The sequence below is a fragment of the Lasioglossum baleicum genome, chromosome 7 (assembly GCF_051020765.1).
Source record: "Lasioglossum baleicum chromosome 7, iyLasBale1, whole genome shotgun sequence".
NCBI classification, from domain to species: Eukaryota; Metazoa; Arthropoda; class Insecta; order Hymenoptera; family Halictidae; genus Lasioglossum; species Lasioglossum baleicum.
The window spans coordinates 8217461-8239144 of NC_134935.1; the positions used below are offsets into that span (position 1 = coordinate 8217461).

Genomic DNA, 21684 nt, shown 5'->3' on the forward strand with positions numbered 1-21684 from the left:
GAATCCCGACTCTTTCGAGAATCCCTACTTTTTCGGGAATCCAAATAAATTCGAGAATCTCGAAATTTTCGGGTACCCGACCCGACCCGACATTTCGGGTTCTCGCACACTCCTGACTATAATATACAGGCTGTCCCAAAAATATTGTACTTTCTTGAAACTGGTGATCCCTGAGGTCATTTGAAGACTTCTCCGCGACTTTATTGACGAGTTATTGAGGAAAAACACGGACATGCCGCTTTTCACGAGGGCAAGGTTTGGCATGGATTTGCGACTGCAAAGTTTGCACTAAAATACCGAAGCTAAAGCGGTAACGGATGGGTCGAAATCGGAATTTGTCGACAAGTTTTGGTAGCGAATCGATAGCAAACTGCTTGCTGGGTAAGCAGGTCCCATTTGAAATAATAAAAAGTGAAAAGTACAGTAGGACCTCGATTAACCGGCTTGATCAGGAGACAAACAGCCCGTATAAATTAAGGCCCGATGAATAATCGAGAGATCCGAGGAAATAATTAAGTTAATAATTATCCGTTTCTTTATCAATATTTAAGCATTGAAGTGAATATAATTCTTGTCTCTTCCATGCAATGTTCTAACCACTATAACGGCGAAAAGAAATATACAGCAAGGAGTTCAGAAAACTATTTAGAAAAGTAATGGGATGAAACCGTTTGTATTTTCAAACAAAAAATCACTTGCACTTACAGATAGAGACGTTCACGTTCCCGGATCGACAACTGTTGCTGTACAGATTCGATTCGTGTGAAGTATTTCTTTATATAAGATCGATAGCAACACGATATCGGAGGTAAAATGATCAAGGACAGATAAAATTCAAGTGGTACGCGTCGCAATCTCGTAAACCGTTGACTGACGCTGTATTATATGGCTTTGAAAAACGCGATTACTTTTCACGGAGCGAAGTCTAGTTAGATGTATCGCAGTTGAAGACTGTCTTGACGAGGAGCTCGTTATCAAAAATGTTTCAGTAAAGTTGTTCAAGACTTTTGAAATATTGCACGTGTTGCCAAATGACAAATTGGAAAGGATTCAACAGTGCCTGTATGTTTTCTGATGTTTTCTCAATCCTTTCCCTGTATTTCGGAACTGCACTGACTGTGAACTACTTGATTATTCTATCCTGATGTACTGTATGTACGACGCTGTTCTCTAACCATGGTCGCTCAACACGGTCTTCTGACCGCTGTTTTGGGTCTTTATCTCCCATTTGAATGGCGTCTAATTTGTGCTAAATGGCTAAATTGAATGAATTAGTCACAAACCTTCTTATTGTGCTCAATAAGAATGCATCTCCGAAGTTTCTGTCGATCTTGAAAAGTTTTCTAAATTGGATAAAAATGTCCCTCCGATTTCCATTTGCAATGTTTTCATCGCCACTGGATCGCACCTTGAACAAAACCGATCCAAATCAATCAAACTGATAAATCGCTGCATGCGACACAACGCGTCAAACAAAACCTTTTGACTCTGTGAAATTGTACCAGCTCGCGGAAGCTTTATATCATTTTATTGTATTGACTTTTAAATCTCTGAAAGAATATTCAATCTTCTAATCCTTTTCCTCTGCATATGAACAACTTATACGTCTACACATTCATTTATTAATGTTGTCTCACCCCACCGCATTAATGTTTCACCGTTGTATCAACTCGACGTCCACATGGTCGAACCAAATTAAAGAAGTAATTATCGCACAGGGGTTAAAGCTTGTAAACATGTAATCACATTTCATATGATTTTAACCTTATTTTAAATCGTTTATGTGCAACGCAGCTGTTTTTTTTCTTCACAAAAGCTTAAATGTTGCATCGTGCAACTTCACTAAAAGATTGTGCCAAAAGCGCGAACAGATGCTTAAACAAAGACTCGAATGAACCGGTATAAAACTGACAGGAACAATTGCGAAGTCGAACGGATCGGGCAGCGTTCGCACAATGCAGCAGTGAAAAACGGGGCAAGCGGAGGGAAGCATAAATTAATTAGAAAACGAATGAGAGGGAATGAAACACCGAGTAAAAGTTCGCCGGGTAAAGCGCCGCGCCGTTAGGAAATTGAACGTAGCATTGGGTAGTAAATCCTGGCAAGTAGCAGTTGAAACAATGTAGCAGGGAAAACCCCCTGGTAAGCACCAGTGTACACCCGCTCTCCGGTTTCATCGGTAAAATTGCTGCAGTCCTAGCCTGCTACGATTGTGTGTGTACCTCCCAGCTATGCATATATGTGTGCAAAGCCACTTCTCTGCAAAGGAAATGCCGCTGCAGTGGTAATAGCCGGTGTATGGTCAGACGTCGGCGCACGGAATTAGCATAAACGTTCGGCGGCACGTTACACGGGTATAATGCATAAACGGGATCGATGCTTGGTCGTATTACCCGGATCGTGACATTGATTGATCCATCACCTTTAGGCGGTGCTCAGTTTCGTTGGTTTGTCAACCCTTAAAATATTTATGCTATTAGGTTGGCAACTAACTAATTTCGCGACCTCCACATTTCCCCAAACAAAGTCATTTATACAGTGGGTGTACAAAGTATTCGTACACCTTCTAAAAACTAATAACTTTTTCTAATTGTACCAAACGACCTGATTTTTTATAATCAATTAGAAGCATTGGCTTAGGAAATGATATCCAAAAATAAAAAGGGCATTTTTTAAAACTTTTGTATTTTGTAAAATATTTGTTTTGTTGATCTATGTTAGCTATACACATGCTGAAAATTTCATCGAAATCGATTAACATACACACGAGCTACGAGCAGTTTAAAATGGTGGCAATCGTAGTTTTACACGACTTTCGATCAGTTCCTGCTTAAAATCCACAGAATCGTACGCATCTTTCGATGCGTGTCGTTTTTTCTAATTTATTCTAAAAAATCAGGTCGTTTGGTACAATTATAAAATAGTTATTAGCTTTTAAAAGGTCTACGAATACTTTGTACACCCACTGTATATGTTTTTTAAGCACGAGTATTTCAGAATTCAGAATTCAGCGCAGAATTCAGAGCTTTTCAATGATACACAGTTCAAAAGGAATGGCCACTGAATCTGGTTATAATGATACAGTAAAAGAAAAAGTAAAAAATAAAAAGGTCACGAATTTAGTTGGCAATCTAACATTTTATCTTATGCTTTTTAATTTTTGTCTATCAGTCTGAATTGTCCAGTCTCCAATTTGCCGTTTGCACTCCTCAATTTTTCAATTCCAATCTGCACTTTAATTTTCAACTTTTTACCGTCTATGTCCTTGCAATGAATTTTTAATCTTTCATCAGTTTTTAATCTTCGGTCCGTATTTTCTACTCCTCCATTTTTAAGCCTCAATCCACACTTCGTTATCGCTTCTTCATCCCGAATCTTAAGGTCTCGATCGTCTCAATCTTCTGTTCTCAATTTTTATTGGGTTGGCAAGATAGCAATTTCGGTATTTTAAGGTGAAATAAAACCGAATTTCTTTATTCAAGCGACGAACTTTAATCTGTTCGCTACCACCGTCGCAAATATGTGACATCCATAATCTGACAGCTCACTTAAAAACAGTAAAATTCATTTTAAGCACTTCGTTGTTTAAATCCATAGTAGGCTGCATAATTTTCAGAAAATCTGTGATTTTCTTCTGCTAAACTGTTTTAATAGTTAAAAATTGGGTACGTTGCATCTAATAAAACTTTCGTACAAGGAAAGAAAGCAACGAAACAAATGTTGGTAGCGAACGCGTTAATCAATAAAATATTTTCTTATTTATTCTTTTTGGCAAAAGATCATCGAACAGAAGGGAAAATATCTTATTCGTTAGAGTTCATTGCTTGAATAAAAAAATTGGGCTCTATTTCACCTTAAAATACCGAAATTACTTTCTTGCTGACCCAATAATTTCCCATTTTGACTTCTCAGTTGTCACTCCTTCATTTTCAGCAGATTAGAAGATTCTACGTGAAAAAGATGAGTCGAACATGTACAATACATATTTTTGATAAGACGCTTCGTTTACGAAATCATCAAGTTTGAAAATTAGTCGAGCGCCGCTTGCGGCTGACTATGGGCGACCATTTCTACTTAATGCAGTAACGCGCCGAACTAGCTTTTAAACACGATTATCTCAGAAACGGAGCCGCGCGCAAAAGAATGTTGTTACACAGTTTAATTCGTTTTCTTCGTGTAGAATCAGAATTTCGGTGTTTGAGCACAATTTCGAAAACATTCGCACCCCAAAAATTCGATAAAAACTAATAACTTTTTTATAATTGTACCCAACGACCTGATTTTTTATAATCAATTAGAAGCATTGGTTTACGAAAGGATATGCAAAAAAGATTCTCCAAAAGTTATAATTTACAAGGTTACATGCAAAAATAAAAGGGGCATTTTTTAAAACTTTTTTATTTGGGTCCTCAATGAAAATTTAAAATATACGTTTTGTAGATCTACGTTAGTTATACACATGCTGAAAATTTCATCGAAATCGATTAACATACACGCGAGTTACGAGCGGTTAAAAATGGTGAAAATCGTAGTTTTACACGACTTTCGATCAGTTTCTGCTGAAAATCCACAGAATCGTACATCTTTCGAGCAATCGATTTCGACGAAATTCTCAACATGTGTATAAATAATCATAGATCTACAAAACATATTATTTTAAATTTTCATTAAATTAAAGAAGGTTTAAAAAATGACTTTTTGAAAAATCTTTTTTGCATGTCATTTTGTAAACCAATGCTTCTAACTGATTATAAAAGATCAGGTCGTTTGGTACAATTACAAACAAGTTATTGGTTTTTAAAAGGTGTACGAATACTTTGTACACCCACTGTAGTTTAATTTTCAATCGAACAACAATGTAGATATGCCCAAGATAAAATTCCGACGTTTCACTTTTTTAACCATTCTGCCATAGATTGAATGTTTGTACATATTCATGTTCCTGTTACACTAACTTTTGACCATACGCCGTCCCAGCACCGAAGAACAAAAAATCCATCGATTTGTTAGTAAGGTCTTCCCGTTTGTTTTCAGCCGAGGCAGGGATCGCAGTCGCGGCGGAAATGAAGCAACCGGAAGAGAGGACCGCCGAAGAAAAGATGGCGTTGCTGGGAAAACCGAAGCTGGGCGAGGTGTCCCGGGGGCAGATCAGGATCAAAGAGTCGAAAGAGTTCAAGAACACCGTGGACAAGCTGGTCCAAAGGGCGAACGCCTCGATACTGCTCGGTGAGTACACTCTTCCTCTTTCTCTCCTCTCTTCCCCACTTTGATCAGACTTCTCAGCAGATCTACCCGAGGAATCGTTTCTCCCTCTCTCTCTCTCTCTCTCGACGACTTCTTAAACAGCCACTTTGCAATCCTCTCACGCACTCGCCTCGCAGAGGGCCCTTCTTCCGTTTGCAACTTCCCTGCTCCAGAAAATTCCCGGAACACCCTCTTCGTCTTTGATAATATGCCTCGGAATGGGCTCGACTTTCTCATATTAAAAGTCGCTCGTTCAAATCAACGATTACTTCAAATTGGACGAAATGTTTTGAGCGTCTTCTAGATCTTAGGATTACTCCACTAGGTACGGTGTGAAACAAATAAATTCAAAATTACCGTTGAAATCGCGGAGAAAACTACTCTAATAAAACTATTAGGTCGTTCGGAAAATGAAAGACAATTTTTTACTCCCTCTGTCCCATAATAATAGTAGCAAGTGAATATTTAAACGGGAATTATTGGCGAATGCAGCTGTAAGTTATGTTGTAGCGCAAAATTGTGTGGCCTTCAATCAAAATCAATGTTTCATGATATCTGTCATTTGTTTTGACACATCTTTTTCAATTTTTAGGTTAACCTAATTACTACGAATTATAACTATTTTTCGAATTTCATCAGCTGATCGAAATCAATTGTTTCATTTCAGTTGAATATCAATCCATTGTGAAAATAAGATGAAAGAAAAACAATTTGTGCTGGAAGCATTGAAGAACAATGCCTCCAATAATTTTAAGCTCACGCATATAGGGAAAGCAAGGCTTCGTAGCCAAGGGATCCTACCTACAAGTTTAAAATTCACTAACGAAATTATTGAAAAATCCAGAAACTATCTGAACACTCAAAATAAAAATTAGGAGTAATATATTTTTAATTTATTGTTTAATGTTATCTAGCTTTTTGATAATAAATGTTGCGTTCTACATTTATCTTCTTTTGCTACTATTATTATGGGACAAATTAAATTATTATGGGACAGAGGGAGTACCATTTAGAATAAGTTTCGTGACAATTTGTCGTACGATCTGTTGCGATTTCTCAGGCAACTTAAAGATCCCATGCTCGTAGAGTTTCTGTTTTTTATTAGCAAAAAATTATGCTGCTCTTTACTTTACCGGACTCAATATTTGTGCTTTTCTCCTATAAATTATGATGTATTTGGTATGTAATCCAGTGGATTTGTACCCGAGGCGGCTGCAGATCGAAGTTTCGATCCTGCAGGATCAATGGTTCAGGAGTTATGCTTGCTTAAAGTTGAGCAATTTGCAGTGTTTTTGACAGGTAAGGGCGCTGCAGATTGCTCAACTTTAAGCAGGCATAACTCCTGAACCATTGATCCTACAGGATCGAAACTTCGATCTGCAGCCGTCCCAGGTACAAATCTACAGGATTACATACCAAATACATCATAATTTATAGGAGAAAAGCACAAATATTGAGTCCGGTAAAGTAAAGAGCAGCATAATTTTTTGCTAATAAAAAACAGAAACTCTACGAGCATGGGATCTTTAAGTTGCCTGAGAAATCGCAACAGATCGTACGACAAATTGTCACAAAACTTATTCTAAATGGTACTCCCTCTGTCCCATAATAATTTAATTTGTCCCATAATAATAGTAGCAAAAGAAAATAAATGTAGAACGCAACATTTATTATCAAAAAGCTAGATAACATTAAACAATAAATTAAAAATATAAATCTACAGGATTACATACCAAATACATCATAATTTATAGGAGAAAGGCACAAATTTTGAGTCCGGTAAAGTAAAGTTTACCCAAAAATTGAGTTATACGATTCTCTACGACTTTATTTGCAATGCAACTTGCATCGCATAAAACATGCCGAAATCCGATGGTACATTGATGATTCGTTTTGATGGAAAGGTCTTTAAACGTGTATGCTATCGTCTCCACGTGTCACAATAATTTCAAAAATCACCTGTACCAACTGGAATACGTGAAACGCGTGCTATCAAAAGAAAAAAAATGAGAAAATTAAGTGAACGTCTCGACGGGCGTATAAACAGGACTGTAACCCGGTCGTAAAACGCCGGCTGACTGCGAGATAAAAGCGACAGGATGCGGCACGGTGTTTAAACGCGCGACCGTGCTGCTTCATTTGAATATAAATTCAAATTCAAATTTGATCCTTGGCTAAATCCTTCCATACTGGATGCAGAGGCGTGAGGGTCGTCCATTGAAAGGAGAAAGACGGAAAGGGAGGAATCGAGCGATTCCTCGTTGAAAATATTGAGTGAGAAAGAGGGAGAGAGAGAGGAGATATGATGTTGCGTTGCCGGAACTCGGTCTCGTCGATGAAAGAATCCCAGACGAGCTCGTTACGCGACAGCACGTCGCAAATTCGATTACCCGCTCGTAATTGAAGAACGACGCTCGTGCCAGGCCGAGCACAAGGTCTGCGGGACGCGTGGACTCGAATTAAAGCCTGTCACCGACTTTCCTGTACTGCAAATCGACCGGCATCCCATCAGCTCCGATCTTTCCTCATCCGTTCAACTGCCTCTTATTCTTGTTATCTTAGTTACTGGATCGAAAAAATACCCAAACCTTTCAAGCTTCAAACGAATCTTTCTTATTATTCCACCATCGGATTCGTCTCGTTTTTCTGATGAAAATGATACCTAACGCGATACAGTTACGATCATAATTGCTTGTGTGACAAGCAATTCACATTTACGGTAGAGGTGCGCGAATTCTTAACTTGCACATGAAATGCCCGATTTTGAACAGTAACGTCACAATTAACCGCAATTATTTCTTATTGATTAACATTAAACCACCGACCATCGCAACACACAAATGTAAATTAAAATCGAAAATAGGATCGTAAGCTTTGCACCTCAAAGCGACTTACAATGAAATCGAACATTTCATATGCAACAATCTAATAATTATGATCGTAAGTGTATCGTGTTTGATGTCACTTTAATTAGAAAGACGAAACGACTGCGACGGTAAAAGTTTCATTACCGAAAAATCAAAGATATTAGAATTTGGAATTTGGAATTTGGAATTTGTAATTTAGAATTTAGGAGGCTGAATTTTCGAATAACAGTTTGAGCTTAAGTGTCCATTCATTGAATACGTCACCGTACAGGCAAGTCCGTGGAACTTAGGTTCGCGGAGGCAAAATATCTGGAAGAACTGGCTGGGTTCTTGTTTTCCGAGCATGCAGATGCGACTCGAAGATCTCGTTTGGTCGCTCGAGCATAAATTCGGCCGTGAATGGGGCCTGATTAAAGCGGGACACTCGTGGAAACCACTGACCTAGTCGCGCTTTTCCGCCGGAGAACCGAGCAAACGGAAACGCGCTCGCTGAAAAACAATTAGAAAGGGAAAAAGTCGTGCTTTGTGCGAGATCGTGTCTGTTTCAACCGGTCTTCCGCGTTTCCTCTTCCGCGAATTGTTGCGGCTGAGGAGGATAATCTCTATTTGAACGCATCGTGTTGCCTCTTCTCTCTTGTCAAACGAGAGAGAGAGAGAGAGTCTCTTTGCAGTTTGTCTCTCTTCAGCCTGATTCTTCGTCGAAAGAAGTCGACGGAGGTCCGACCACCGTCGACCCTCGTTCCACTCGGAGCCTCGCAATCAAATCTTCGTTTAAATTTCAATTCAAACTCCCGGCAGAATGTAAACTAATTACACATTAGTGGATTGAAGGTGGGGGCCGTTCTCTGTAAATTACAACGAAGGGAATCTCGTTCGTTTTGCCGAGAGAAGGTACAGTAGGTCGCTTTTGTTGCCCGAAATTCCGAAATCTTGGTTTGTTATCACTGGACAGCGGATTTTATGCATTTATGAGAAAAATGAGTAGGTGTAGTTTGAAACAGTCGAAACGTTGGAAGAACTTAATAATATTGTTATATTATTTTTAACTGATCAGACATATTAAGATTTGTTGCAATTCAGCTAGAAAATTTTTATTTTGCATACAGATCGGCTGTCTAGTTTTTATTATCTTCAACCTATGAAACATATACATATTAAGAAAGAAGATAAATTTCTATTTTACTCCAGATTGTTGCGATTCAGCTAGAAAATTTTTATTTTGCATACAGATCGGCTGTCTAGTTTTTATTGTCATCAATCTATCAAACATATACATATTAAGAAAGAAGATAAATTTCTATTTTACTCCAGATTGTTGCGATTCAGCTAGAAAATTTTTATTTTGCATACAGATCGGCTGTCTCGTTATCGCTGCATGACGTGAAACAAAAATTTTTGGAGAATACTAAATGTTTCATGTTAAAAATCCAAAAAATTTTGAAAATACAATTATTTTCTCCAGCACGTACATGTCTTACGGATATCATATTTCGCGTCTTATAACTAGCTATTGCATTTCGCGTCCCCGTCAGGCGCGTCCTCGCATAACAAATTCATAACAATGCACGCGCGTGGCATGTAACAGCGGCACGGAAAAGTTACACGCGATTATGTAAATACATGCCGCGCCGCATCCAGAGAATTTGTTGGAATACATTAACGTAACCGAAGCGTAAAAGCTTCGCTCCGCATTTCTATTAATATTTCCGGCGCGGCGGCTGGAGAAATTAACTCTACTGCGTTACAGCGTTACAACGTTACAATGTTACGTTGTTACAATGTGCGCCGAGGAAACGCGAACTCGTTTAGAGAACCGTAACGAGTGGCTATTACATCGGTGGACTTGGAACTCGGTCACGATGTCGAGCACGATTCCGGTCACGAAATTGGACTGGTGCTCCATTAACACACCTTGCCGCGACGGTCACCCGTGACCGTCACTTGACAACTTCTTGTTCTATGCATTAGTTTTCTAGTATAATACAGTCCCTGGTCATCGAATTAGGACCACGTACAAAAATTTTACTTTTGTAGTTGTAATTAGACTCCGGGTTTGATGCATTTATAACAAAAATGAACAAGTGCAATTTGAAACAGTGAAAAAGTATTAATATATTATTTTCACATTGAAATTATTAATGAAGAATATAAATTTATATTTAGCTCCTGATATCTTGCAGATTCCGGATTTGATAAATTTATAACAAAAATGAACAAGTGCAATTTGAAACAGTGAAAAAGTATTAATATATTATTTTCACATTGAAATTATTAATGAAGAATATAAATTTATATTTAGCTCCTGATATCTTGCAGATTCCGGATTTGATAAATTTATAACAAAAATGAACAAGTGCAATTTGAAACAGTGAAAAAGAATTAATATATTATTTCCACATTGAAATTATTAATGAAGAATATAAATTTATATTTAGCTCCTGATATCTTGCAGACTCCAGATTTGATGCATTTATAACAAAAATGAACAAGTGCAATTTGAAACAGTGAAAAAGTATTAATATATTATTTTCACATTGAAATTATTAATGAAGAATATAAATTTATATTTAGCTCCTGATATCTTGCAGATTCCGGATTTGATAAATTTATAACAAAAATGAACAAGTGCAATTTGAAACAGTGAAAAAGTATTAATATATTATTTCCACATTGAAATTATTAATGAAGAATATAAATTTATATTTAGCTCCTGATATCTTGCAGACTCCAGATTTGATGCATTTATAACAAAAATGAACAAGTGCAATTTGAAACAGTGAAAAAGTATTAATATATTATTTCCATCACATTGAAATTATTAATGAAGAATATAAATTTATATTTAGCTCCTGATATCTTGCAAACTCCAGATTTGATGCATTTATAACAAAAATGAACAAGTGCGATTTGAAACAGTGAAAAAGTATTAATATATTATTTTCACATTGAAATTATTAATGAAGAATATAAATTTATATTTAGCTCCTGATATCTTGCAGATTCCGGATTTGATAAATTTATAACAAAAATGAACAAGTGCAATTTGAAACAGTGAAAAAGTATTAATATATTATTTTCATCACATTGAAATTATTAATGAAAAATATAAATTTATATTTAGCTCTTGATATCTTGCAGACTCCGGATTTGATGCATTTATAACAAAAATGAACAAGTGCAATTTGAAACAGTGAAAAAGTATTAATATATTATTTCCATCACATTGAAATTATTAATATGAAAAAATATAAATTTATATTTATCTCCTGATATCTTGCAATTGATGCACAAACTTCTTATTTTTATAATAATATGGTTATATCGTAAACTCCTTCCGTTTTACACGTCCTAGACGTGTTTATACATACAGGGTGAGTCACCTAACGTTGCCACCTCAAATATCTTTGTTGTTTTTAAAGATACGCGTCAAATGTCTGAAGGACAAAGTTGAATGGTTCAGCGAGGCTCACATTATACCAAAAATATTTTTGTTTTCATGTGATTTGTTTTAGAGATATCAAGGTCACCTTAATTTTTTTAAATGGAAGCACCCTTTTTTAAACTGCTACAATGATAGTCCCTTTCATTAGGAGAATTCAGTGACTATAATTACCCATGCACGTATAAACTTTCTAAGTAGCTCCTAGTCCATATAACAGACACAGAACATTATTATTTTGCATTAACCATTAAAAATTCGCAGTATACTCGTTAATCACTCACTAATTTTCGAAACCCCTTATGTGTAGGCTTCATACTTAGGCTTAAAAAACAACATAGATATTTGAGGTGGCCACGTTAGGTGACTCACCCTGTATATGTTTTCATCGAAAAACATCCCTGTGCTCCCATGACCAGGCAATTCTCCCGACTTGAATGCCATAGAAAATGTCTGGAGCTTAATCAAAAGACTTGTTTACAACTCACCAATTCACCACATTCTCTGAGTTGAAAACAAAAATTACAGATACTTGGGAAAATAACGAAGGTATAAAGCATACAGTTAGGAGCAAAACGGATCACACACACTTGTAAATCGGAATAACTTTTTTATGAATGGAACAAACGACTTCAATTTCTCTGTAAGGCTAGAAAAATGCATTTGGTCGGAATTGTGAGAAACAATAGTAAAAATTGATTTTTACGACTTTTTTTAGCTGGGCCAATAACGAAAATTTAGAAGATGTGTTTGATTGCAGACAATCTTGAAAAATTGCAATTTTTACCACTTTTGATCGTTTATAACTCGTAAACCAATTAACCAATTTCAATGAAATTTACGGAAAGTATATGTATAATTTATACAAGATAACCAAACACATCTTTTAAATTTTGAAAACATGAAAAATGCTGAAAATTTGGAGTGGTCCTAACTGATTTGAACCGATTTGAACATTTCTCAGAAAAGGGATGTCGACGTTAACGAAGACGTCGCGGATCCATTTGATAAATCGATCTCGAAGCTGTCCAACCGTTGTCGCGTTATCGTTAACACTCCTCCGGAGGATATCGATCCGATTTCGTCTCTGGAGGGAAAGAGAGAGCAAAGTTTCCTTCGTATACATCTCGTATCCTTGGTATCGGAGCCCAGGAGGATCGAGGAAAACCGCCTATCTCGACTCGTCGAGCTGAAAATTCACGGGAAACGGAGTTTATCGAAGCGGCGCGAAGAAGGCGTGTCCCACGGACCATGAGGAAGCCGCATGGGGAAAATGGAGGCGTGGATGGAAGAGAGAAAACCGGGGGGGAGCTGATTTCGCAGCACAAAAGCCGGGGCGAAACGTGAAATGCAAAACGGGCCGGCGAACAAAAGCACCGGCGACGTAATAGAGCGACTTCTTGCCAAAACCGGAGGACCGGCTGCCGATTCACCCGAGTTTCGCCAAACTTTCGATCCTGTTGAATATTCTCGTCCCCTTTGGGAATTTGCTTCGCTTTTTTTTATTCTTCCTTTCCTGCCGCCTCCTTATAGGGCTCCGTTTTCACGCTGTTCTGGGCAATCGGTGGAGAACACCGATTTTATCGTTCATAGAAACTACAGTTCGATTCAATTTCATGAAAAGTACAGGTCGATTAATTCTCATGGAAAGTACAGTTCGATTCAATTTCATAGAAAGTACAGGTCGATTCAATTTCATAGAAAGTACAGGTCGATTCAATTTCATAGAAAGTACAGGTCGATTCAATTTCATAGAAACTACAGGTCGATTCAATTTCATAGAAACTACAGTTCGATTCAATTTCATGAAAAGTACAGTTCGATTCAATTTCATAGAAAGTACAGGTCGATTCAATTTCATAGAAAGTACAGGTCGATTCAATTTCATAGAAAGTACAGGTCGATTCAATTTCATAGAAACTACAGGTCGATTAAAGTTCATAGAAACTACAGTTCGATTCAATTTCATGAAAAGTACAGTTCGATTCAATTTCATGGAAAGTACAGTTCGATTCAATTTCATGGAAAGTACAGTTCGATTCAATTTCATGGAAAGTACAGTTCAATTCAATTTCATAGAAACTACAGTTCAGTATTTATACTCATAAATAAAATAAAAAAAAATAAAATAAAAGTACAGTTCAATTCAATTTCATAGAAACTACAGTTCAGTATTTATATTCATAAATAAAATAAAGATTTATAAATAAAAATCAAGAAACGATTAAGTAAGATATTATCGTAAATAATACCGTTAATAATAATTAGACTGCGGATCTCTATGCATTTATAGAAAAATTGAGTGGATGAAATTCAAAATTGTTGGAAAATTAAAAAAATTCAAGGTCTCAATATATGATTTCTCCTCTATTGACATCATTAAGGGAAGAAACAACACTCAATTTGGTTTCTCTTTCTTGCAATCGATGCAGGCAATTTTTATTTTGCATAAAGATCCGCAGTCTAATAATAATGATACCTTTTTTATTCAGAATATGCATCATAGAGTCATAAAAAGACGAAAATTCATCAGGACGTACACCGTACCTCGTTCGTCCGCATACGATAGATCGTGAGGACGTACGTCGTACGTCCATCGGCTCGGAAGGCTTAAAAAGTGACGATAAAGTTTTTCCATCATCAAAACTGATTGTATCCATATTATAATTCGGACTGAATTCGCATAACGATTCTCAGGCGAGTCACAGGGCAAATTACGTTGCTCCGATGGGAGCTGCAATCGCATTAACGACAAGCTCGATACAAGCCACCGTTTTAAGATAGAGAGCAGATAGGAGATGCTGTCTGGGTCGAGATCAACGTGGAAATCGCACTAGCAAACTTCGGCTGCGTTAACGATTGCGATTCACCGTGTTGTGTCTGTGTCGTGCACGTGAACGATACCGAGATAGAGAATTCGCGATTCGGATGTAAATCCCAGGGAATCTTGTGTTCCTCCCGGGGAAACTGTTCCGGCGATAGTGGCGCTGAAGATTCGACGGTCGATCAACCGTTCTCCCTGGAAATCTGCTGTTCGCGACGTTATTCTCCCGAACGAGAAAGTAGCTGTCGAAAAAAAGGGAGAGAAGATGGTTGCGACAGTGCGGTTCGACTTCGAAGTGAAAAGGAGAATGAAGAACGCTAAGATAAAATAAAATGGCTGGTTCTAGGACAGTATGGTGCAGGGCAGACGACAATTGTGCTCGCTCGAGCAACGGAATTGCCTCGCGAATTAAGAGAAAAAGATGTCGCTAGGTAAGAAAGGATATCCACGATGGGATTAGACGTTGCTGACGAGTTCCGGAGCAAGAAGGCGAGATGTTCGAGCATAGAAGCACGAGGAAAGGATCTCCTACAAGATCACCCCGCATGTGGCTCGGTATTTCTTGCCGGACCGATAGGATCTTGTCCCCGGGAAAGATTTAGGGATTCCTTTAATTGGCAAGCTGGCTCCCGAAAAAACGTATGACACTTCTTTCTTACGAGCTTTCCAGAAGGAAAAGGGAGATTTTTATTTATTGCGCGCCTTCATCTAGACACTTTGATCGTATTCGTGGTAGATCGTGGAGAACGGAGAGGAGGAAACTCTTCAAAGGGACGTCGACGTAAGTTCGAACAGGGGTGCATCGACGTCCCCGAAGGCACGACCCCGGAAACGGAATTATCAACGCTGCTTTATCGCATTATTTTGCCGCGTCCTTGCTATCCTTCTTCTTCTTCTCTCTCTCTCACTCTCTCTCTCTCTCTCTCTCTCTTGGAAATTAGTTCGACCGAGTTTTAATCTGTTTAACGTCGGAGACGAAGTCGTGTTTATCCATGTCCGCCGAGCTGTGCCGCTTTTTCGTTTGTTCGCTCGAAACATTCTTTAATCCGACTTTATCGCAACATCCGAACTCGCGCGAAGTACCTGCAGCGCCTCGTTAATTTAATCCTCCGCTAACGAAGTTCTGATTGGACGGGGACAATTTTTGACTGTTGACATTCGCTCGAGTTGAAGCGTTTCGTTGACTTTCGAGGCGGATGGGTGCTCCATTCGATCGGTGTACTAGTAGACTACTACTAACGTAGTAATGTATTAGTTACGGTAATTAACCGCAACTATTTCTTTTTTATTAAAGAATCACACGTTTCTTGATTGTATTATGGTAGAAATTGAATTTTTTCGTCACTTACAAGATTCATTAACAAGATTGTCATCTTTTACTTCTAGTTCTTTTTACTGTCAACGAATAGTGCGCTGATTATTGGACTGGAGCCATATAAACAGTTTATTCTTACTGTAATCATTTTAACCAGCTGAGAAAAATAGATTAGCACTCTTCAATCATTGTAACCTTTCTACTGTTTCAAATTACGCCCGCTCATTTTTGCCTTAAACGTCTATTATTCCAGTAAAGTCGATTTCACACGATTTAACGAGGTTGGAATACGGATGTTCTAATTTGAATTTGTTATTTCGTGCAGGAAGAGATGATATGTAAAATTCTAACTACGAAACCGTCGAAAAATAGAAGATACTAGAAGTTGCTATTTTATTACCGGTCTCAGTCCATTCGTTCGCATTCGGAATAATGGTTCAGCAAGCGAATATACGGTTAGCAAATTCCGCGTATTTCTTTATTAAACCTTGTAAACCTCAGATCGGAGTTGGGCGAAAGTTTAATGAACGATTGACAAATAAATTTCTACTTCAATCGTTAATCCCAATTAACAATTAAACTCCTTAAAGTAAATTGCGGTTAAAAATTACATTCTTTTCAATTGTAACCGTCAATCGGATAATTTATTAATGATTAACTTCTGCATTTTCGAAATTAAATACGGAATCAAAATTGTATGCATACTGAAAAAAATGTAATCCGAGTTTTTGTTGAGATGTATTTCTGTCAATTCTCCATCTCCGCTCTTTGTCTCTCTCTCTCTCTCTCTCTCTCTCTCTCTCTCTCTCTCTCTCTCTCTCTCTCTCTCTCTCTCTCTCTCTCTCTCTCTCTCCTTATTACAATTTATGGATAGACCGTGTGGCGATTAACTTGAACGATTGATTAAATCAGTCTCCGATTTTTCGATGATTTCTTCTTTTAATCAACGATTGACGATTAACTTCATCAATCGATCGAATCAATCGTCCATTTTCCAATGATTATCATTAATCACTCAATGTTGGTTATAATTTTAATTGATTAATGCCCAACTACCGTTCAATCGTGCAACCGTGGAAAGTTCAGTCACGAAAGTAAGAAGCAACGTTGTAAAAGTTTCGCGACTGCACGCGTTCGTAAAACTATTCAACTTCTAAAACTCTCCTCTCTTTGTCTTCATCTTTCCCCGTTAATTTGTTCCCGGAGCAGAGTTATCTTTCGAGCCGATTCCATAGGAGAAGCTTCTCGGTAATAAGCGGTTAGGGGATGCTCGAAACGTTCCAGTGGTGCATCAGCGGCCGCTCAACAAGCGCAGTATGAGCACTTGAGCGGAGTAGCTCTTGCCCGATGAAAAGAGTTCGGGGTACCTCCGGTTTTAGGACTACAATCGCTCTCTCAACCTTGTTTACGGAGATCTTGAATAAATTTGCATGTACTAAGATCATTATACAAGTAGACGCACCGATAGGATGCTGTGTCGACGATACTGTTCGATAACATTCGCTGACCGAGTTTCTTCGAATCGGATTCCCATTCAACTTTACGAATCTTGAAAGCCTGGTCTATTGTGCTTCGTCAGTTCGTTTTAAGGGATCTGAAAAGAGTTTTCCAGCTCGCATATTATGCTCCGAGTAGTAGGATCCATAGAAATAGTGGTTTCGACAGTTGTACTTAAGCAGAATGTTAAAATAAATGTTGCCTAATTGTTGTTCATAATTATTTTTCAATGAAACTTCTACCAGTGCATTCGTGACATTTTTCTGGTTAAAATGAGCCCAAACACGACACAATTCGGATCATGTTTACTCTCGATGAAGATAATGGAGGACTCTGATAGCGTCGGTTCGCATAATCGAGATTCTACTGTTTCGTGAATTGCACAGGTGAATATGGTCGGAAGGATGTCGTGTTTGGACTCGTTTTAATCAGAAAAATGCCACGAATATGTCACCATGCAATATATTGATTTACAACAAGTGGCAAGAGATTATTAGTGTTGGGAAATATTCCGAGGCATAGGAAAATAGGAGTGTCAATTCTGTACTGTGTTGAAAATATATATGCAAAAGCTTGAGATTGGTAAAACACACTCGCCCTCGACGTGCTCGTGTTTCGGGATAAACATCATCTGTCTGGAGATTCGATAGATTCGACGGAATTGAACGGTGAGCCAACCCTTTTCCGATTTCCCAGCATTCAAGCTGTCGGTGACTTTCCCGGCAATCTCGACACGTCCCTTGCCAGCTGGATAAGCCCTGATCCATACTATGTGACAGAGGATCGAGGGAAGCTTTGTTCGTTGTCAAGATCGGTCGGAATGAAAAGCTACAGCGGAAAACAAAACTGTTCATAGGGTATAAATGAAAAGAGCGCGCACAATATAAAAAGCAAAACAAGGTCGTGCAGTGTAGAATGAAACAGTTCGTTAAACAGCTCAGCTGAAACACAAAATAAAATAACCACTGAATAACTGGCTTGCGTTCTTCAAATCTCATTCATTATTGTATTCCAAAATGGTATCAAAGATTCTATTAAAAATTGTACTATAATAAAAGTTCAAAGTTTTTTGGACATGTTCACAAGCTATAGTACGAGTATTTGCTGTTTCATTTGCTAAATTATTGTATTCGATCTTTTCATATCAAAGATTTTATTAAAAATTGTATTATAATAAAAGATCAAAATATCTTGGACATGTTCGCAAACTATAGTACGAGTATTTGCTGTTTCATTTGCTGAATTATTGTATTCGATCTTTTCGTATCAAAGATTTTATTAAAAATTGTAACAAAAGTTCAAAGTTTTTCGGATGTGTTCGCAAGCTATAATACAAGTATTTGTTATTTCATTTGCTGAATTATTGTATTCGATCTTTTCGTATCAAAGATTCTATTAAAAATTGTAACAAAAGTTCAAAGTTTTTTGGACATGTTCGCAAACTATAGTACGAGTATTTGCTGTGCTATATTCCTCCCCGCTGGAATAAATGGAAAGAGTACACGAAATATATAAAAAGCAAAACAGGAGGAGCGGAGTGAATCATGTAGAATGAAACAGTTCGTTAAATAGCACAGCTGAGACACAAAATAAAATAATTGCTGAATAACTGGCTTGCGTTCTTCAAATCCCATTCATTATTGTATTCGATCTGATCGAAAAATTCAAAGTTTTGAACATGTTCGCAAGCGATGGTACGAGTATTCGCTGTGCTATATTCCTCCCCGCTGGAAGGGGGAATCGGGTCGAATATATCCGAAAAGTAGCAAAGTTGGCGACGCATTTGCATTCCCAGGCGGTGTGGAGCTGATTTATTGCTCGCAGCAAAAACCATCGCGGCAGACGGCGGCGACTCGGTGGAGAACGGTTCGCATCGGCAAAAAACCTTGGAAGTTCATCGACACAGACCAGGGGTTCAGGTTTTTGTTGTCGACGAGCTACCGAATTCTGCGATCGTTGGCAAGTCGTTGCGGTTCCCATGATTAGAAAGTTGTGGCACATTGAGCGACCACTCATCCTCTCAATGTAAAGCTTCTCGACGAGTTTGCTGAATTAATTACGCTTGTTCGTTTCGGCTCGATCGTGCTCCGAATTTGATTAGCTCGATGCAAAATGAAGATCCTCAAGATGAAACGAAGATTCGGAATGCGGAGTGTCAAGGGTTGACCTGTCGCGTACACAATACTACGTTCTATTCTGAATATCTATTTTCATACGCTCTAAAAATTCCGGAAAAAATCACAGCCCCGCTGCAGACGAATCCCGGGGAAAATGCGAAACTAACGAAAATATTTTCTTGCATTTCAGGCACCAGTTCCTGGCGAGAGCAGTTCACGGAGGCGTTGACCGTGAGCGGCGGCGACGAGGAAGAGGGCGAGGGTGCAGGTGAGGCAGCAGCCCCATCCACCATGGACTATCTCATGCACTCCGTCACGATATTCTGGAAGGTGTTGTTCGCCTTTGTCCCGCCGACGGGTAAGTCGATGCAATCCAAACCTAGCCTTACCTAACCTTCTCTCTATCCTCTCCTCTCTATCCTCTCCTCTCTATCCAACGCGATGCCACTCTTACCGAAACGAATAGACTCTTTCCACGACTCGAGACAGGACACACACAGACCGTGCAGAGAGATGGCGGGATGGTTCCATATGCTATGCCTGGATCTGGCATGCGTGAGTTATGTTTGTTCACGCTCGCTGGATGGCTGACATTTATTCCTCGGGAAAACTCGCAGCCACGGAAATATCTCGCTCTCCCCGAGACTCTAATCGAATTTTTGGGAACGCGATAAAAAGAACGATCCTCCGTGTTTTTTTTTGTTTTGTTTTGTTTTGTTTTGTTCACGACGATTTATCTTTTTCAAACCCGTCGTTCGTACCCGCCATTTTTAGTTTGCTGTAATCGCGTTTTGAGAGATGGCCTTCGGGGATGTTTTTTTTTCATATTTACTGCGATGCATTTTTCGGGAAGGAATTCTGGGAGATTGTGATTGACGATGTGTCGGACGAAATCTGTTGGGGAATCGGTGATTTTAATTGGTATTTAAAAAGTTGTGTTATTTTTTGACGGTGTATCATCTTCCAACTCACAATTTCATTTTTCTGTTTTCAAAATAATCGAAGCTGCTGGAAATGTATCTTTAGGAGACAGATTTACTGATTAATAGACAGCGGATGTTTAGGCAAAATCGAAATTTTCTACTTCAATTTTAACGAACTGGAGTGAAGTGGAAGTTTATTTTCGTTCTTAATATGAACCGATGACCAAATGACCTAATTTAGATTTTTTATTTGACATTTATTGAGATTGTAAAGGTGTTTTCATGGGAATTGATTGAATACATTTTTGGCTCCAATATACACGGTGGCCTACGTAACACTTTTCACACGATTTTTCAAGTACTTGCAATAATCCAGCAAAAAAATATTTTAAACGAAGCTGATCAGTTTTCGATTGTTTATACATTGCAATAAAAAAAAGTTCAAAATTTTTTTCTAGTATTGTCACGGTTACCTTCATTTTTTAAATGACACTTTGTATTTTTGACTTAACAGTATTATAGCCCGTGTCAAACGAATTCAACGACCTAGTATACCATGACCTACGGATGACCTTGAAGTGCCATTTAAAAAATTGAAGGTGGCCTTGACAATAAAACAAATTTTCTTCGAACTTTTTTTTATTGCAATGTATAACCAATCGAAAACTGATCAACTTTAAAAAGTTTAAAAAATTGTTTTGTCAGCTTATCGCAAGTACTTGGAAAAAAATCGTGAAAAGTGTTACGTAGGGTAAAAACACCCTGTATATTATATGTTATTTTTATGATACCATACACATTAGTCACATTTGATGGTGGTAGGTTTAGTGTTAATTTTCCTAATGGTTTTTATTTTTTAAATTACAGCTACTCATTTTTGTCATAAATGCGTAAAATCCGCTGTCTATTGATTACTGTTTGAAGCACGATAGAGGGGTTGGTTCAAGTGCCACACAATTTTATTCAAACATTTGGAGTTGGCGAAACAGACCGGAATTAGGCGTGCACGGGGGCGGAAAGTAGGGGCGCGGCTCGAGAGCCGAATTTCGAGGACAAACACCAGTGGAAAGGTGAGGGGTATCCTCGATATCCATTCCCCGGGAGAGTCCTCCTCGTGATAAAATTCCTCGAGGCTTGTCGGTGCTCTTGGGGCCACCCCCAACCCCCCGCACGTCCCGGTAACTCGCTACCTGTCCGCAGTAAAACCCGCGGGAACCTCTTTTCCGTGAGAGGAATGTCTGCTTACGGTACTTACCCCTCGCTCTGCAGATTCTTACGCGAGACAATGAAAGATCGCGCGCGAAACTCACCCCCTCAGACTATCTACAGGGTGTCTGTCGCGGATCCAACCCCCTGCAAACATTTCGGTAACTAACTTTTCATTAATGTTTCCGGCGCATGGATTCGATCAAATTTTAACCGACAAGCAATTTTGCAAATTTTTAAATCATTCTCAAC

The 21684-nt window shown here is 38.3% G+C and overlaps 1 protein-coding gene across 4 annotated transcripts in view; it reads left to right on the plus strand.

Annotated features, from left to right (window-relative positions):
• The window catches only part of Calx (sodium/calcium exchanger 3), a 225698-nt gene that overhangs the window by 109208 nt on the left and 94806 nt on the right, over positions 1-21684 (plus strand). For 3 of the 4 annotated variants that reach the window (XM_076427238.1, XM_076427239.1, XM_076427240.1), the window contains 2 exons: positions 5035-5226; positions 19494-19661. In XM_076427238.1, the coding sequence (XP_076283353.1) occupies positions 5035-5226; positions 19494-19661 (360 nt within the window). The remainder of the gene's footprint in view (positions 1-5034; positions 5227-19493; positions 19662-21684) is intronic. The other variant, XM_076427241.1, reaches the window with a different exon arrangement.